The 18,760-nt window shown below is 51.6% G+C and overlaps 2 protein-coding genes across 2 annotated transcripts; one reads left to right on the forward strand and one right to left on the reverse strand.

Annotated features, from left to right (window-relative positions):
- Window positions 1-150: 150 nt before the first annotated feature.
- POU2AF2 (POU class 2 homeobox associating factor 2) lies at window positions 151-12,680 on the reverse strand. Its single transcript, XM_056322935.1, has 4 exons — window positions 6,583-12,680; window positions 2,314-2,356; window positions 1,264-1,559; window positions 151-692 (listed from the first exon to the last, which is right to left on the reverse strand). Exons 1-4 carry the CDS (start codon window positions 6,733-6,735, stop codon window positions 285-287), a joined length of 900 nt encoding a protein of 299 aa, XP_056178910.1. The 5' UTR covers window positions 6,736-12,680; the 3' UTR covers window positions 151-284.
- A 188-nt stretch (window positions 12,681-12,868) lies between these two features.
- HINFP (histone H4 transcription factor) lies at window positions 12,869-18,129 on the forward strand. Its single transcript, XM_056322756.1, has 9 exons — window positions 12,869-13,197; window positions 13,409-13,635; window positions 13,844-13,955; window positions 14,446-14,598; window positions 15,155-15,232; window positions 15,326-15,446; window positions 15,553-15,691; window positions 15,989-16,113; window positions 16,796-18,129. The coding sequence occupies exons 1-9, from the start codon at window positions 13,035-13,037 to the stop codon at window positions 17,316-17,318; spliced, it is 1,641 nt and encodes a 546-aa protein (XP_056178731.1). The 5' UTR covers window positions 12,869-13,034; the 3' UTR covers window positions 17,319-18,129.
- Window positions 18,130-18,760: the final 631 nt, after the last annotated feature.

The following is an 18,760-nucleotide window of genomic DNA, read 5'->3' on the forward strand; positions in this document are numbered from 1 at the left end:
GTAGCACAGTGGTACTGTGAGCAATGACTTTTATAAGGCACTAGAAGGCATCACTATAAGCTATTATAAGCTTATATATATATAAAAAAAAAATGTATAAAATATAAGCTATAAGATTGTATTTCTAATGTGATTCCAAGTGATTGTGTTTCTAACCAGAGCATAAAGCATTGCATGTTGTTAGCATCCTCTGTTTGAAGGACCAGCTGTAGGAAAAAGCGTGCAAGTAATTAATTTGCTGCAGTAATGGTCCATTTTTCTTTTCCTCCGGCTATTACCTCTTATCAGTAAGTTCTCCGGCCTTCGTAAGTCCCCCAGATGGGACTTCCATCCTCTTTTGCCCAGGCAGAGTTATCATGAAGGGGTGGCGTCTCCGAGGACTGCTCTGCCGTGAGGTGGCTCATCCTGGAGGTAAGCTCGTTTGCCACAGAAATGAAGGGTGGGAAGGAGTAGGGTGAGGTGGCAGCGTAGCTGGGGGTGTAGTGGACATCTTCAAGGGGATGCAGAGGGTAGGGCTGGGCTCCGGGGATGGCTGGGGTCCAACCTGAGCTTCGGTATGGAGAAACGCCTCCGGACTCGTGTGAGGAGAGGCAGCTGGCGCTAGCAGGCAGTGCTTGCAGAGGGTCTGAGCACACCCCGTCCGGCTGGTTGAAGTTGAAGCTGTCGGGTGAGGTCTGCTCCCAGGGCTCCCTCTGCACGGCAGTGGGGAGAGAAGGCAAGAAAGACCCTTAAGAATAAAAGCTTGTCCTGGTGGTAATGGCATATCCCAGAGCCTAGCTGGGAGCACTCACAAGGGTTTCTGTTGCTCTAGGGCAGTGTTTGGTGTTAAAATTGTTGAAAGGAAACATCCGTGCTGCCAGTAGCGGGAAAGGCCTGGAACAGGCTCCCAGTGGGATTGCGCAGCCCTGACCCGGCAGGGCCTGGGGGTGTGAATGGGGCTGGCTCCGTGGAAGCAGCAGGGATGGGGACAGGCAACAGCGTGGAGCCAAAAACCTAAGGAGCTTAATGGAGTAGTTGCTTTGGGGAGCAGGGAAGGTTGTTAACCTAGGAGCTGGTCTCCAACAGGAAGAGGGCACAATTAGACAGAGGACGGGATCAAAGAGAAAAAAACTTTCCCCCTCAGCCCTGCCCCACTGCTGCGTGCTCTGCCGTGGCTGCCTCCTGCAACAGGCACGTCCCTCCCGCACGAGTCCCCTGGACCTAACCCCGGCTTTAGGTTGGGTGATCTTTCATCGGGTGACTGACAGCCATAGGCTCACTCACTAGTAGGAAGTGCGCTGTGTCATTAGGGAAGGATGGCAGGAGAGGGGGCACAGAAGGGCTGAAGAAGGAGCTGGTACCAGCTGTGAGGGGAGTAGCACGGTAATCCCCGTATTGGTCGGTGAGATACGGGTCCAGAAGTGCCGGGTAGCCCTGAGTGGCAGAGGAATCGCACGAGAAAGGCTTGGACCCTAGAGGGGACAAGCAGACATCGCTGACAAACTGCTTTGTGTTGTGGAAATCCAACTCAGTTGTGAAGGATCTCCTGACGCCACAGTAGCCAGCCATGGTAGGTAAGCCTGTGGTGGTCAGAAAAAGAGGTTGGCTAAAGGGAAACTGTAACAGCAGCACCTGGGGAGCCACAGAGCTACGGGTACCTCTGCAGGTGCAAAGGAGAGCCCTTTTCCCTCTAGCATCACCCAGGGCAGGAGTCAAGCCTCTCCTGAAACAGGTGTGTCAGCCCAAGTGCTTTTAGCACCTCGGACGTCCCTGATCCAGCTGATGACCTCCATCTGCAGCAAGCCAAATGTATTTTGGGAAGCTTCTAGCATGAGCCTGGGGGAGGTTGAGGTTAGTTTTGCCAGCCTTTGCTTCTTCCGTGCTCTGCTACAGCCCTCGTGGAGGAGGATGGGGTCACAGCTGCAAAACCACCTGCCATCTGTTCCAGCCTCACTCCTCTTTCCCTGCTCAAGAGCTCAAGCAACAAAACAGGTCAGCTCCTGTTTCCTACTTTCTCTCTTCAGCTCCAGGGAAAACTGGAAGATGCAGAGGGAAAAGAAGGGGTTCTGCATGGCACCACTATCAAAAGAGGTGGGAACTGCTTTAATTACCTCTCTTTCCCCTCTTTGGGAAGTTCATACCAGGTTACAGGGGTCTTTCTCTTATTACCGCTGCTCCTGTTTTGACTCTTTCAATTACTTTCCTCCTGGACCCCCTCTCTGAGGGGTGGCCCTGCCCCAGCAGTCCTTTGCTCGCTTCATGTCCTTTGGAGAAGCAGCAGTGCCAACTGTCCCACCCGCGTGGAAGCTATTTACTGGTGGGGGAAAACCTCACCTGGCATTTGGACAAACGGTGACTGCGGTGTGCTGGTGCTGCCCTGCAAAAGATAAAGATATGTTAAAAAATGTCTTTTCAAAGCAAGGCAGCTCTGTAAGATCAGAGCTTGGGAAGGTGTCAGTGTAATTCAGACACACTATTTGAGCCTCGGTGCTATCGGTGTGAAGAGCTTTACGAGATTTTAAGCCTGGGGCCTCTGAGGTATTAGCAGATAGAGGCTAAGAACAGATTTTGAAGGTCTTGTGTAGAGCGGATAACAGTAGAAGTATCAAGATAACTGGCTTCTTTTTGATAACTGGCAGGGACCCTTGACGCAGGCGTAACACTCCGCAGTGATTTTGGTGTTGGCACAAAAGAGGTCTCAATAAGATGGTGTCTGAGCTCTTGGCTGGTCAAAACGGGCAGGCTCTGCACTGCCCACGTTCTAGCTCAGCTCTCCTGTGCTGCATCTACTTGCCACAGAGCCGCTTTAGCTGGCCCATTCTAGCAGGCCAAGCAGGCTGTGTGTAGAAGGCCTATTTGGGTGCCACAGCAATACTGCTAATAATAACCTCCTCTCGGTCCCTAGGCAAGGGAGAATTAGCACCGAGTGACCCTGGTGCTCACAGAGGTCAATTCCTTACAAAGCACCGTGGCAACGGCATCTGCAGAGCTCAGACACACAATTTCACCAAGTTCTGTTTCTGGACCACTGAACCCACGCAGCAGAAATGCAGTGCCCACAGCTGCATTTACTTCAGCCGCGCTGTCGCTCTGGCCAGCGGCGGTGGCATGCTATTTTCGGTTTGCATAGCACAAACAGGAGGTTCCTGCCATAGCAAGCAACCAAATTTAGAGGTTTAGATTTGAATTAAATTTGCCAGTGCTAGGACTTCCTTTTAATGCTGAGGGAGGTTTGCAGCTGCTCCCTGCTCCGTCATGAAAATGAGCTCTGAGCCCACACAAGTCACAGGGGCTGTGGGAGCGAGAGGAGGTGTCAGGAAGGAGCCCTTTGGCTCGCGGGTAGATGAGAGTGTTCACGTTGCAGGGTCAGGGCCGGGGCTTGCACCTGTCTCCAGCTGGGCCATTTTCAGCTGCAGACCTCGGTGAGGATCGTAGCTGGTGATACATGCTGCCCTGCAAAGCTAAAGCCTCCACATGCAAATCTGGTCTCAGCAGACACCCCTCCCTCAGCATCCAGGTCACTTTAGTAATACCTTCTCCTGGTTCGAGGGTTTTATCCCACCACCTGCTCTGCCTGCCCATGGCCATCTTATCCTTTACGCAGCTCGTGTTGCATTCGCTGAGGAGGAACCTCTTTGAAAGTAATGGTGCAGGCCTCTGCGCTAGTGTTTAGACCCCAGTCTTAACTGTCATCTGGCAGCCCTAATATCGTGTTTGAGGAAAACGTTGAGTTAGGAGGTGCAGGTAGCACAGATGCTGTCTACAGGTTGGGCTGCAGTGATGAGAGCTGGGATGCTTTGCTGGAGGGACAGGAAGGTCCCTGAGCACAGCTGCCAGCCTCTGGTATGGAGCATTTCAAATTACCAGTGCGTCCAAGCTCATCTTTGATCCTGGCTGTTCAACAGCCAGTGAAACTATCTGACTGTGTCACAGGCAGCAGGTCCTCTCGCACACACCTGTGATGGATAGCCTCAGAGCTGAATTAGCTGCCAGGGCTTCACTTGCCTTAATTCAATTCCTAGAGCCTCTGCAGCATCTGCTGCTTTGGCCTCCCCCGGCACAGGCACCCAGGTACTTGCAGAGACCAACATTTCACTTGCCTCCTGGCTCCTTATCAGGCGATGAATGGCTTGGCTTAATTGAAGCCCATTAGTTCATTTCCTCCTTGCATTACTTCCTTACAGTGCTGTAGCACCAGCTGGATCTTCTGCAACACATTGGTGTCTGTTTAGCATCACTTCAGCCCACAGCACGTTCAGTTATTGATAAGCTTGGTCTCAGCCTGCCTCACACACGGTGGTGGGGCAGAGATCCTGGCTGGGGGTCCTCCAGAGAGCTGTGTTGCTTCGCTTCCTTCGTAACCCAGGAATGTTGTTCAGCTACAAGGCTGCCTCGGGCAGGGCACTAAATGTAAGGATCCAGGTCAAAATAACGGCCTGGCCCTGTAATGGGGGACCTATGGTGCCCTCTGACCATACTTTGGTTTCAGTGTATCTCCTCTCTGGGCCCAGCCTGTAGTACAGCAGCTGAAGTGACAAAAATTAACAATAAAAGCAAAGCTTAGTCTGGACGAGGCACCTCACTGGTTTGCTGCTGACGGCCAGCTTGCTGAATGATCTGTCCCTGGCCTCCGCATGCTGCTGGGCGTAGTGCTCCACCTGTGTCCCCATCCGTTTTCCCCCCCTGTGAGAAGAGGTAATCCTTTTATCGTGCAGAGGGTAACTGCTGGTTCCTGCCTACGTGGTGGGTGAGCCAAAGGGGGAAAGGTCAGACCCTCCCTAAAGCCCTGGACCGAGCCCTTCTGCCCTGTGTTGTTGGGAGCTCAGAAACCCAAATTGTGTGGTTTTCATCGCAGTACATACATGCTGCTTTCCTATCATTTGATGTGTTCAGGGCCTGGCTGTTCTGCTGCCTCAGTGAACAGCCCAGCAGCTCAGCTTTGATGAGTGATGACCTTTCCTTAGCAGCACAGATCTCCTCCACAGACCTCCCCTTGCACAACAAAGGCTTACTGATTTTGGAGCAAGGATCACATTTGAACAAAAGATGCAGCTAAATTACACTGCATCATAAATATACAAAGGGGTGTTCAGTTATCTGCCATTTGCTTTGATTCTGGATTATATTATGTCAGATAAACAGAGCTGCACTTACAGCTGTTCTTTTCATGATACGTTCGAGCAAATACGGATGTTTGCCCTGCACAATAATTTTTCGTCTCTCATAGGGAATTAGCAACAGGGCTGATTTTGCATTAGAGACGCACACAACTGCTAAGCTTTGGAATACAAAGCAAAGGGTAATAAAGCAAGCAGCAAGTGTTTTACAGTTCCTAGGGCTTTGGATTGCAGCTGTTGAAATTTCCGCCTCCAGAAAGGGAGCAGGTAAGGCATGATAGTCATCAGCCAGGATCTGTTTTCTCAGTGAGCGCAAACACAGCAGTTGCTTCCTGCTGCTCCCCAAAACAGCCTTCCTAAAAGCCTGACCGGTGGGAGCATGTATTTTCCAGTGACTGCCCATGGCTCAGGGGGTCTTCTGCCTCTCTGAATTAGCTGAAGGCTGTGAAGATACCTATGGCTAGATCTTGCTTTGTTTGGTAATGCCCATGATGGTTTTCTGACTGTTTTGTTGCATAGAATTAATATCCATGAAAGCAACAGCCAGAAAAATACTCACAAGTCCCTCTGAGGTCTTTTTGTTTCACTAGAGGCAGAAAGCCTGAAGCAAATGGTCTGGGGTGGGGTGAGGGGGAAGCATCAAAGCTCCTAATATGTGCATTCTGCTTGTAGCAACTCAGGTCTCTGCTCCCAGCATCTTTCAGCATCTTGATGGCAGCTCCTCATCTGTCAGTGGCCCTATTGGTCCCAGTCAGCCTGGAAGTGAAGTGCTGCCGCTTGGTAAAGGTGCGTCTTAGAGCCCCAGGGCAATGGCGCACTGGGCCACTGGATGCCGCTTGCTGGCACCTGCAATATCGTGTCCTCTTCTGGGGACTGCATCGCTTTTCTGGCTAGTGATTGAGAAAAAACTGTGTGGTGTACTATAATTTGACTTAAGTTTTCTGTTGCTGTAGGACCACTTTAAGAATAAATCATCTTTTACAAAGTGATGCTTGGCCTCTTTCCAGACCATAACATCACAGCATCTTCCCTGGCACTCTAGTATGCCAGAGATGAGCTGGAAGGAGCACAACATTCAGGGAAGAGCATCTATTTTTGTGGCACTGAGTCGTTCAAGTGTAGCTAGTGAAAAAGGAAGTTGCCTTGGAAAGGTGTCATATGGAGGATGTGAAAGGATGAGAAATTTAGCATTACTGATTTGCTTAAAAAAAAAAACAAAACACAACCAACTTTAATTCCTCAAAGGTTCACAGATGTAAAAAAAAAAAAACCAAACAAACCAAGAAGCCATCTGTGATCTTTTGGGGCAAACACTAGTGTTGCAAATGTTTTTGCTATTCCCTGTCAGTATTGGTAATGCCCTGAAATCAATGTAAACTGTCTTTAAACCCAGGGATTATATGACATGACTTTTCTGGTTTAAAAAAAAGGGGGTGGGGGGGGTGGGGTGGGAAGTGGGGTGGGGAGGAGGAGTGCAGTGACTTACACTGAAGCGGGAGCCACTGCTCTGCCTGGATCGTTTTTCAGCAAGAAGATCTTTGACTGTGTGTTTCACTCGCACTCCTTGGTACACCCGTTTGCCAAAATCTGTAGGGACTGAGGGAATGAAACCAGCATTAGAGGAGTTCAGTGAATGCATAGAGCAGCTGGAAGAGGTTGTTGTGGAAGAAGCGAATCGATCGTCTCTGTCCACCAAGTTAGGAAGGAAGCATATAAGACTGCTGTTGTTAATACAAAATCATCCCTTGGGAGCCCAACAGCAAGGGCTGCTCATTTGCAGAAAGCAAAGACCGAGGTGCCCTACCCTGTATTTCAGTACTGGGTGCCAAGTGGTTTCCCTGCAGCTCCCTTGCTGCCAGATGGTTTTGGGGGATCCTACATTTCCCCTTTGGGCCAGCAACATTTGGTTTAACCATACAGCCCCTATTGCTTTCAGCAGAGCTGCTGTGGTTTAGCCCCTCCTTGCCCTGCTGGATTTGCTGGCTTTCAGCACGTAGCTCTGTGAGCTTTGATCGCAGCGTAGCAAAGGTGGAAATACCCTGGACAGCTGGTGCAGCTCCTCTGAATGGTGATGTGAATCACAGTGCAGATCTGGAAAGGAAAAGGAGCTGACTGCTCAGTCTGCTTTGTATCAACAGCAAATACAGACAGGTACTTGGGGACTCTGCTTTATCAAGGTTGAGGAAAGCACAAAAAGGGGTACAGTCACCCAAGAGGCTGATGGCAAGCCTGGCTCTCTTTATCTTGACCTGCCTGGAATAAAGCACAACCTGTCCGTTGGGTCTGTGTGACTTTTGGTGTGAGGCATCTGTCCTCTTCATCTGCCCAGATAAAGCTTTGCGAGATCTGCCTTGTGTACAGGCGTTTTGGCACAAGTGAGGGCACAGAGGCATGAGGTACAATACCAGGGACAGCTCTTTTATCCTGCCAGAACAGAGAGCTTGCACCTGTGGCACCAGGGAGGAGCATCCATGCGGGCTTTCATTGCAACCTGCCAGAGAAAAAGGTAACTTTGAAGCTAATCCCTTGGAAAACACTCAGCCGTGCTCTCCTGAGAGAACACAAACGGCCATTCTACAGCTGATGTGTTTGATCTCTGAAATTGTGATTTATCATTTTGCCCTTTTGCTTTTCAGGATGTGTCATTTGGCTCCATTTATCGCTTTCATGCATGTGGCATTGTGTCCCCAGGTGCACATACATGTGCAGAGATTAGAAAGGGAAGAGGAGAGGATCTGAACAACACAGAATCTCGGTGCTGGCTTAGGGTTACCCCAAACGTTTTCTGTTGGGCCACAGCAATTGCAATTTTGGGCAACTGCAACTTGGTTTTGGTGTTTGAGTAGCAATCGGAGAGACTTCAGCCAAGACTGGGCACAAGGCAAGCATTGCAAGAGGCAGTACCCCAAAAATCTTATGATCAAAATAGAGGTGAATGCTGACTCTGAATACCAACTAGCGAGTATCTGTGGACGAGCCAGGACAGAGACAGAAATGGATATCAGTTCTTGCACCTGAGAAGAATCTGTACAGTGAGGCTCTCATTTCCATGGCTCAAGGAAGAAATCTCCCTCCCGTAGTGCCTTCTCAGGACTGTTTTACTGAGAGCAGTTGGAAGCATGGGCACCCAGCGTGCACATGTAGCTGGAGCTCAAAAGCTGCGGTAGAGCCGGTGTAAGTGTCAGAAACAGCTACGTTTCTGCGTTGAAAACTTCACATCTTTGCATGAGAATTCCTTTAGAGGTAACAGCGTTGCTGTTTGATAGAAAACTGAACCGTACAGCATAGTTCATTGAGCTCCAGTATGGTTTGATACCTGTGATAACTTGTGCAGCCTTTGCTAGCTGCATCCAGGCTTTGATTCAGAACAGAATTTCTGGAGAAGGACTGATGCCAAGGAGGCAGTCATGTTTAATTTTCAGAATGGGGATATTTCTAAAATAGTGTCGCTGGAAAAGCTGTGAGCAGCTTTTATTCTTTTATTCTGTAGTTTGATATTGCCAAGTCTTACAACCTCTCTTGTATTAACTGACCTTGCTTCTCCGTGACCATTTCTAGCAAGTGTCTGATGCTCTGCACTTCTGCCGTCCTGTTTTCCTGACCTCTTTACTATGGTCTAAAGACGTAAAGAAAAACACTTCCACACCTTCTCACTTTTACACGCGGGTGCTGTGCTATTGAAGTGACTTCACTCATATACCCACAGTTAGCCCTCTGCTCAAATTCTTAAAAGTATGTGATGTAACAGCTCTGTCCTCTAACCCTGGCTTTAACTTAGCCGTCCAGCCTCACGTAACCAAACCTGTTGCTTTCAGCGAGTTATTCAGCAGGATCTGATGCTGAGCTGTTGCAACTCCACATAACTTCGCTATTTGGCAGCATCAGAGAAGGGAATGCTAATTTAGGCCTAAGTTTATATAATTTTCAAGCAAATGAAATCATATTTCACATCACTTTAGTCTAACTGCCTTTTGGGAAAATTGCATTGTGAAGGAATATAAATTCAGTCTAGAGAAGGTGGAACATGCTAATAGATACTACTAAATTCTTGGGACATTAAAGATGCCACATGTTGATTTTAGATGATTCTTCTGACTTTTTTTTCTTAAAATATGAGCTCAAGGATAGCACAGTATGTTCTTTCCCTAGTATTTCCAAGATGATGCATCTTTATGGTGAGAAAAGTCAAGGTGCTGGAACTCACCTGTTTCCATTGTTGTCACTGCTGACAAGTCCCAGCTCTCAGATTCTGCAGGACTTTGGAGAAGGGCCATCCGTCATGAGCTTCCCAGCACAGAGTGAGGTCTGTGCTCATACTCCACTGGTAAAGTTCCAGCTGAGCCTGATGGAAATACGTTTTCTGCAATTTAGTGATGTCTCCATGATACCTTGTTTGGGATTTGCTTAAATGCAAATCTCTTGATGTGTGTTTCACTCCAATTTGCATGGTCAGTGTGGATCATTTCCCAAAGACTCTCTTTCCTGTCTGAGCTGACATTTCATGGATGAAAACTGCGGTTTACTGACAGAAGAATCTTGAGTTCCAGTGACAGGCTGGTAAGTCTTGCAGTGATGAGCCATCTCCTTACAGGTGAGGAACCTGGCTGGAAAAACAAGGCTTGGGACAAGAGCATCTTCTTATGTGTAGTGTGAGATACCTATGTGCTGTGGAAGATGCACACAGGAGACCTTACTCGGAGTAGTAGTGTCTCTCTGGGATCCCACCGGCTAGCTTGTGCATTACACAATTCACACTGGATATCTGGACGCTGTGAGCCCTGTGAGGCTTTGCATGGCATCCGCTAGCATCTGTGGGAAGAGGGGTAACACTCAGCCATGGACAGCATGCTCGTGGGACTGGCAGGAGCATCCTTTAGCAAACCCGCACGCTCCTGGGGCAGGGAGCATGGTTTGGAGTTTGGCTCTCTGTTATCAAGCAAGAGGTCCTCTTTCTGAAGGTCTAAGGTTGGTCTCCAGTTGAGCAGCCAGGAGGGGAAGCAGCAGCCAGGAAAGGAACTGTTCTTACACTGCTGCTGGAGTCCAATTCAAGGGACCCTGGGCCAGGTTAGCTATAGTCATTCCTCTCTTCCCAGCCTCCAAACGGTAGCAAGTCTGTTTCTGCAACATCTGAACCAAGAAGCAGCATAAAGCCTTTAAATTCTTCTTTAAGCACCGTCGCTCGTATCGTAGTTCTGAAACATATCCACGCTTGCTGGAAGAGTGCCATTTCCCCCGCAAGGTGGCTAGCACAACCCATCAATATGGTGAGGACAGGCTGTGATGAGGCAGACACTCTCGAGAGCTTTTTGGTACAAGTAGAGTGGGCTGGTGCACAGCATTGCTGTGCTCGTCTTACATGAGCAGGACAAGACTGGCGCCAATATGTTCCTCATAATTAAATATTTCTCCTCTTGTGGAGTCTGCTGCCAGCTTGCGGGTCTATTAGGTAAGGTCTGTCCCTCTCTGTAATTCCACGTCCTTTCCCCAGCATTGGCCCAGAGGTTAATTTGGCCTGTCATATGAACTGCCTTCCTGGGGAAGGCTATAGTTTTTTAAGTGTAATTATTCTTTTCCTTCAGAAGAAAAATAAAATACAGAGAGCAGCAGCTGGGAAAGCCTGCATCTGCTCAGGCCATTAAGGCAAGTGGGGAATGCAGAGCTGAAATAGCATCCTTTGTAATTCCTGATTTAAAGAATCAGTCACCAATTTTCAAGAGTGGAGGTTATCTTTATTCGGCAGCGCTGGGTGCATGGGGGGATTGCTCCACCAAAGTCATGCACACCTGAAGTGACGAATTATCTCACATTCATACAATAAAACAATGAATACTCAATTAACGCCTATACATATTCACTACCTAAACCTGCCTACTCTCACTTCGTATGTTAATTAGCTTATCAGTCCTTCGCTTGTGCAAATTCTTCCAAGAATTGTGGGCAGGGGTCTCCGGGACATGGGCAGTGGTCTTTGGGAGGAAGGCCGTAGGTGTTCCTCATGGTGTACTTTTCACCCTTTGCCTGGAATGTGGTGGTCTTGTAAGTTTGCAGTGTTCTTATCGGTCTGAGCTAATTTATGTCCTTGTCGACCATCTGTTTCTTATTCTTGTTTCTTTCAGTCGCTCCCTCTAGATAACTTATAAACAGGCCCCTTGTTAGAGAAAGTTAAAGAAAGAGAAACAGACTCCTTTCATAAACTATATAGTTACATGACCTAATTACTATACCTACATTCTTTGAGTAAATATATTTACACTTAACTTACTGTCCCTATTCCATACAATTTCTTCATATCATTAGGACCAGGTGTCTTTTTAAAGATAATTAGTACATTCTTTACGTCACCAATTCAAGAATTTAGTGCATCCTCAAAGTCAGTAATGAGGGTCTCTGAATGTTTGTCAACTCTTGGACAAACGAAAGCGCGGGCACTTTGTTCTTTATATAAATTGTGCATAGTTCATTATTCATTCCTAGTATTCTTAATTTCCAGAATGACTTGGGTGTTCTGCCAGCTCAGACACAAAGCTCAGGACCAAGAGGACATGACACAATCAAGCTCATGGAAGACTCAAGCTCCCGTATACAGTCTTTCACCATGTATATACTTTCTCTTGTGTAAAACAAGTCTTATTGTGTCCTGGCCGTTCCTGGACACCCCGTCCTGGTAGCCGCAGGTGCCTTGGGTTCAGCAGACAGGTGATGGAATGGGCAGGGAGTGCCAGGCAAGTTGGGAGAGCCTGGGCAGGTGTCAAGTCCCACCAACAGGTTTCGCTTGCCACCTGCCTCCTGGCAGGCTTCCCGGATAGCTCTGTCTTCCGTGCTGGATATTTATATACTTTGGTTAGAATAGACGAGCTGAATCCCGGCCCCATCCAAGCCAATAGCTTTGCACTTTCTAGCCGGTCCAGGGGTTTTCTGTACTGATCAGAAAATAATGATGTTGAAAACAACAGATCCTGCAGAATACAGAGATTAAACACTCAGCCAGCCTTCCTTTAGGTGAGAGATAAATCTTATACTATGTTTTCATTTGAAAAAGCATCAGACCCTGATTTTCTCTGTAATTTAGTGAATTTGGTCATGTGCTTTCCATTCCCATCAGAGAGGAGAGCCGGTGTGTGTGGCAGGAGCTGCAGATTGTGTGCTGGCACATTCAACCCACATTTTGTGGCACATTTAGTACATCTCTTTGGTTTTAGCATGGCCTTTACCTGTGCCAAAGCAAAATTCCTGAGGATCGTGTCTCTCCTGTGTTACAGAAGCCTGGAAAAGCAGATGTAATGCTCAATGCGTATTTGTTTTATTCAGATTTTCCTTTCAACCTGCCTTCTCCTGCCTGAGCAAGGGGCCTACGTGGCGCCGAGCAGCGGCTGCAGCCGCCAGCGGACCCTCACCCTCGGCCGGGGAACACGTTCTGAAGGCACCGGAGAGAACTGCTGCGGCCTGTGCCGGCCTTCACGCTCCACTGCCGCCAGGTGTGGCCCCTCCGCCACCAGGGTGGTCCCGGCTCTCGGGAGAGGGGCTCCGCCGTCCCAAAGGCGCCCCAGTCCCGCCGGCGCCTCAGCCCCGAGCGCCCAGGAACCCCGGTGAGGCGGCGCCGCTTCCCGCCGGGCCCGCTCGACCGCTGCACGCCCGCGGCCGGGTCCTGCGCGGCGATTGGTCGGCGGCTCGGCGGGGCCGGCTGCTATTGGGCGGGCGGGCGCGGTCCGTTGGGTTGCGGCGCCCCCCGGCGGGGCAGGGGCGGGCGCGGGGCGGGTGAGCGAGCGAGGCGGGGTTGCGCGGCTCCCCCTGCCCCGCCACCGGGCCCCGGGGCTCAGCCCCGGCCCCGCCGGGCCCTGCCCGACAGCGCCCGGGCCCGCCTCGGCCGGTGGGTGACCGCGACGGTGAGAGGGCCCCTCGGCGTCTGTGCCCTGCCCGTCAGGGCCGGCGGGCCCGGCCATGCCGCCCGCCAAGGCCGGTGGCAAGGGGGCCTTGGTGCTGCAGTGCGAGTGGGAGGCGTGCACCTACGTGGCCTCGAAGATGGAGGAGTTTTGCGAGCACGTAGCCCAGCACCTGCAGCAGCACCTTCCCGGGGAGCAGCGGGACGAGGTGGACCCTCTCGGTAAGGAGCCCGGGCCCGGAGCCCTCCTTTTTCCCCCAGGTGGGTCGTTGTGAGAGAATCGTCCTCCTTCCGAGGAGCGCTGCCGGGCACAGAAGCGGAACCTTGGGGCAAAAAATCCGTGGTGTTTCTCGCTCTCTGCGGGAACCTGAGCTTTACTTGGAGAGTTTCCCTCAGACCTTTACGGCCTGTGTATTTCCTGTTTGTGTTGCAGAGGAATACACGTGTTTGTGGCAGGAATGCGGGTTCTGTTCCCCGGAGAGCTCAGCTGACCTCATTCGCCACGTCTATTTCCACTGCTACCACACCAAGCTGAAGCAGTGGGGGCTGCGGGCCCTGCAGAGCCAGTCAGACGTGAGCCATTGCCAGCTGGACTTCCAGAGCCGCAATATCATCCCTGAGATCCAGGAGAATTTTCTGTGCCTGTGGGAGTACTGTGAGGTGAGAGCAGGGGACCCGGGTTCACTTTACTACATGTTACCTGTGATGGGGCAGCCAAGGGAAGGAGAGCTGCTCCTGTCCTGTAGCTCACCTGCATGCCTGCCTGCCAGCTCTGTTCGTACCTGGGTGAAAGCATCCGTTGTGTTCTGGCTGAGCCAGCTCATGCTGATCTCTTCACCCCATTTTGTCTGTCCTTGCTCCTCAACAGAGATCATTTGATAATCCCGAGTGGTTCTATCGGCACGTGGAGGATCACAGCTTCTGTTCAGAGTACAAGGCAGCAGGGAAGGAGAACCATGTGGTCCTCTGTGGCTGGAAAGGTTAGTGAGTGCATGCAAGGTCTCTCTAGACAGCTGTGCACAGGGCTGGATTGCAAATGTTGTACAGGAGAGCTCTGCGCTCCTTGGCAGAGTTTCAGAGAGAGCATCTTGAACTTAAAAAATACGTGTGCATGGTCCTAACAGTGAAATGTTCCTGTAGAGTTTCCTTCAGGGGATCCAGTTGAGTGCTTAATATTGAACTTTTCATTTATATTTAATTAGTACCTAGAAGAAAAGGTTCCAGTTTATTTCTTTCAGTAATTTCTCTCTCTTGTGTTTGTGCAATTGTCTTAGCCACTTACGGGGGGGGTGGCCCACAACAGCTGTAGACTAGTGATCTCATCCTGCTGTGACCCTGCTCTGGGGGCTTTTTGGAGGAGGGAGTTGATCCTTGCTAGTCAAAGCAAAAGCAAGAATCCTGCTATTCAGTCAGATTGTGGATCACGGCCCATGTGTGGAGGATGTTAATGGCATTCTGTTGTTTGTTTAGACTGTGATTGCACCTTCAAGGGGCGCTGCAAACTGCGGGAACACTTGCGCAGCCACACACAGGAGAAGGTGGTGGCCTGTCCTACCTGTGGGGGGATGTTCGCCAACAACACCAAGTTTTTTGACCACATTCGACGTCAGACTGCACTGGACCGTGAGCTCCTGCGGGCAGGGGAGGAGTGGGTTGTGAGCAGTCCTCTGGTTGGGCCATTGCCTGTTCTTTACGAGCAAAGGGCACAGGCGTGCTTGGAAACAGCCTGGCTTCTCTGATGGCTGGGAACTCACACTGATGAATCTCTGGGAGGTGTCATCTTGCGGACACGGGAGGGTTGGAGGCTGACAAGGCCGCACATGGCTCACAGTGCTGCAGCCAGAGGTGTTTGTCCTGTAGGGACAGCTGGGCACTTGCAGCACCACTGGGATTTGCTTGCTGAGTTCCCTTATGCTGTGCTGGTGATGTGTGCGTGTGATGGTTGCTCCCCAGTTTGTGCACTGGCAGCACAGGGAGGCAGATCAGTCTGTGCAAGCAGTTCTTTGTTTGGCTTTGTAGTCAGTGTCTGCTCTCTCTGCCTGGAGAGAAGAGTTCCCAGCTCCACCGTAACTACCTCTTTTTCTCGCTTGCTGTTCTTTGTGCTGTTCTCTCTGCTTTGATCTCTTTTCTCACCACCACCACCGCCACTGCCCCTTTCTTCCTGGTCCCGATGCTGCAGAGCAGAGGTTTCAGTGTTCTCTCTGCTCTAAGAGGTTTGCCACAGAGAGGCTGCTCCGTGACCACATGAGGAACCATGGTGAGTAAAGGCATCTTCTCCCAACTGAGATGCTGAGGAGTGTGTGCTCCCCCTTGCTTTGTGATAATGTTTCCCACCCATTCTTTCACACAGTGAACTATTACAAGTGCCCTCTGTGTGACATGACCTGCCCGCTGCCCTCTTCTCTGCGCAATCACATTCGTTTTCGGCACAGCGAGGAGCGGCCATTCAAGTGTGACTACTGTGACTACAGGTGAGGACTGGGGCTTTCCGTCTTCCCAGACTGGTGACAGAGAAGCACCTGGAGGCATGTGTGTGTGCACGGTATTCAGCTTTGCTCCCTCATAATTTCCTTTTAGCTGCAAGAATCTCATTGACCTGAGGAAACATCTGGACACGCACAGCAAGGAGCCAGCCTATCACTGCGAGCTTGAGTCTTGCAGCTTCACTGCACGTTCCCTCTGCTCCATCAAACTGCACTACCGGAAAGTCCATGAGGTGGGAAGGGAGCAGAGGGATGTTCTGGCGTGTACTCGCTCCCAGCGAGGCTGAGAACCACTGAGTACAGTATGCTGTACAGAAGCATGAGGGAAAAAAGCTAAAGGCACGTGAAGTGGCCTAGGCTGAGCAGGGCTGTAGGAACGTGAGGTCAGGTTGCATTCCTCTCTTACTGCTGCAATGATACCTCATGTCAGTCCTCTCGGAGAACCTGGTTCCTCCTTCCATGCAGATGTGTGGGTACCAGGCCCTCTCATCAGGGAATGGGGTGTTCACATCCCTCTCTCTGCCCTTCAGGGTGACTCAGAGCCCCGGTACAAGTGCCATGTCTGTGACAAGTGCTTCACACGTGGAAGCAACCTCACTGTCCACCTCAAGAAGAAACACCAGTTCAGATGGCCCTCGGGGCATCCTCGCTTCAGGTACTGCCCATCCTTACCTCTTCCCAACCTCCTCTGTAGTGCAAGAGACAGCTGGAGCTGCATCCTGTGTGTTGCTGGAGCAGAGACCCGGCAGTGCTTGGGCTCTGATGTTTGCCTGTAATGTGCTCCAGACCCATTTCCCAGTGGCTGGGAGGCACTGGGCAGCAAGCGTTCGGTGGGGTCTGGCACAGCGACAGGGCGGTGCCGGGTGACAGTTCCAGCAGTGGATCAGAGGTTAGAGGCAAAGACAGCAGTGGTGCCACCGCAGCTGCATCTGGCGGGACACTTCTGAGCTTGGCAGGGGCCAGGTGCAGGTGTCCTGCTCTAGAGCAGATCGACCTCTTGACACATGCCTCTGCTGCATTTTCCCTAAGAAACTCCAAAGGGTTTCCCCAGCCTAAAAGCTGGGGGACTTCAAACACTCAGTGAAGCAGAGTGGTAGAAGGAGATGGGCTTGGGAAATGACAGGGGCCTGGCAGAGAGCTCAGGAGCTGCCACATGGATGTGCTTTTAGGGGTAGGGGCTGAAGAGTTTTTATCTTACTTGCCCAGTATTGTCAGTGTAGCACCGGGCATTGGAACCTAGAATATAGGGCTCCTTCCTTGGCTGCTGCTTCAGACCTGTCTCTTGGGAGGGGGCTGCAGTGTGACTGGCTCCATCACCCCCGCCTGTCTCTGCTCAGGTACAAGGAACATGAGGATGGCTACATGAGGCTGCAGCTGGTACGTTACGAGAGCGTGGAGCTGACAGAGCAGCTACTGGAGGACCGGGAGAAGCGGGGGGAGGCACTGGATGGCTCAGCTGAGTGTGTGGTGCTGTCTGAGGGTGAGGGCAACCTGCAGGGCATTATTCTGGAGGCCCCAGCAGAGGCTCCCGTGGTGGAGAACAGTATCACTGAGCTGCCAGTGGCCCCACTGCGTCCAGCCCCTTGTTCTCCTGACAACCCTGAGCCAGCACGGCCGAGTGCCTTCCCAGGAGCAGCGCTGTCATCGGAGCAAGAACCAGGCACCCTGGCCAACCCCATCATCCGTGTGGTGAACCGGACCAACGAGCACGGGGAGAGTGAGACTGTGTATTATGTCATGGCCGGCACATCCTCAGAGGAGCAGGTGGCAGCACCTGGTGGGCTGGCTGTGGAGCTGGAGGAGAACGTCATGGACCGTCTGCAGAAGACGGCTGAGGAGCTGGGCATCCAGATCGTGTGAGGTGCTCACCTGGCTCTCTGCACGAGGAAAACTTGGGCCTCCGTGGGATGGGCTGGTGGGGGAAGTTGGGGAGCGCCTGGGGGAGAGGGCTGTGCTTGTCTTCACCTACCTGCAGCTGGCTTAGCTGCCCCAGCCTCGCTGGCTGCTGGCTCGGGTCGGCACGGGGAGAGGGGAAGGGCAGCTTGCTTCCAGTTGTGGGTCAAGTGATCTGAGCTGGAGGAGCTGTCTCGCTCCTCCTTTTAGGGATTAGGGACTAGCAAGCCTCCCCCAGCCACCCAGGAGGTCTGGCCTTAGCTTGACACCGGCCTCCCCATCCTGGTCACTCGGGTGACGTGGTCCCTGCTGCTGTGCAGCTAAGTCGTCAGCCCTGGCTGAGCCTTGGTCCTCAGCTAGGATCTCCCCAGGCAGGATGGTGTGCTGAGCAGGCACTGCGGCTAAAGCCTCTTCCCTGGGAGGCTCTGTGACCCTTTGCAGGCCTGTTATCCCCCAGCCATACTTTGTTCTCCAAGGGATGGCGTGTTCTCCTTCCGCCCTCGCCAGCACTTCCCTGCACATCATCTTTCCGAGGTCATTCAGCCGGTGCTGTTGGTGGTGGTTGCGCCACTGATGCCATTACACTGCACTGGTGGCTGCAGGGAGAGGGCTGCAGGTGCTGTCCCTTGCAGGCTACTGCTGCCCCACGGCACTGGGGGCTTGGGAGCTTCTTGCTGCTTTTGTCCTTTCCTGGGTTTCCTCCCCACATTGGGGTTTGGGCTGCTGGCTGGGCGAAGTGTACTTTGGCAAGACAAATAAAAGTCAGACTGCCAGGCCACCCGGTGTCTGGTGTCTGCTTCGGCCCCATCCCTGCCAGCTGTGGCACGTTGTGAGGAGAGGACGGGACGGAGTTACCTTGAGCCTGCGGTGTGGGAGGTGGGCACTGGAGAGCTGCCAGCATCTCTTGGCATGTCCCGAGTGCTGCCGTTTGGTGCAGCTGGCGACTGATTTGGAGAGCGTGGTGTTCCGCACCCCTAGAGGTGGCACTGGGAGGCCAGGTTTAGTTCTGGCACTCTTGTTCCCTGCTGTCCTGATGGGAGTTTGATTTTTTTTGCTGCCTCCTGCAGGGCGTGAATGTCAGCTGCCCTGCAATGTCATTTTTTTAATCTAGAGGAGCCTGGGCTTGTGAGCAGAGCCAGCTTGCCCTTTGTTGAGTTATTTGGAGGAGGACGGGTGTGAAGCTGGTGTCCCTGGGGTGACACTGTGTGCTCACTGCCCTGGGTGTGGAGGTGATGTGCCCCAGCGGAGGCAGGGGGTTGCCTTGTTGATCTCCTGGGCGGGACGCTGACCTTTTTCAGCCCTTCACTTTCTTTCTCAAGCAGTTCAGGAAAAGATGTTGGAATTCCAGGTTAGTGGAGGAAATCACTTTATACTAAACCCTCGGCCATCTGCTGGCTTTCTAATTGCAA

The sequence above is a fragment of the Falco biarmicus genome, chromosome 20 (assembly GCF_023638135.1).
Source record: "Falco biarmicus isolate bFalBia1 chromosome 20, bFalBia1.pri, whole genome shotgun sequence".
In the NCBI taxonomy this organism is placed as follows: domain Eukaryota; kingdom Metazoa; phylum Chordata; class Aves; order Falconiformes; family Falconidae; genus Falco; species Falco biarmicus.

Coding starts and splice junctions, on each gene's coding strand:
- POU2AF2 (XM_056322935.1), bottom strand. CDS start 6,735: ATGCATTCACTGAACTCCTCTAATGCTGGTTTCATTCCCTCAGTCCCT. Junction 2,357..6,582: donor GCAGTGGCTCCCGCTTCAGT/GTAAGTCACTGC, acceptor TATCTTTTGCAG/GGCAGCACCAGCACACCGCA. Junction 1,560..2,313: donor ACCGTTTGTCCAAATGCCAG/GTGAGGTTTTCC, acceptor TGACCACCACAG/GCTTACCTACCATGGCTGGC.
- HINFP (XM_056322756.1), top strand. CDS start 13,035: ATGCCGCCCGCCAAGGCCGGTGGCAAGGGGGCCTTGGTGCTGCAGTGC. Junction 13,198..13,408: donor GGACGAGGTGGACCCTCTCG/GTAAGGAGCCCG, acceptor TTTGTGTTGCAG/AGGAATACACGTGTTTGTGG. Junction 15,447..15,552: donor TGTGACTACTGTGACTACAG/GTGAGGACTGGG, acceptor ATTTCCTTTTAG/CTGCAAGAATCTCATTGACC.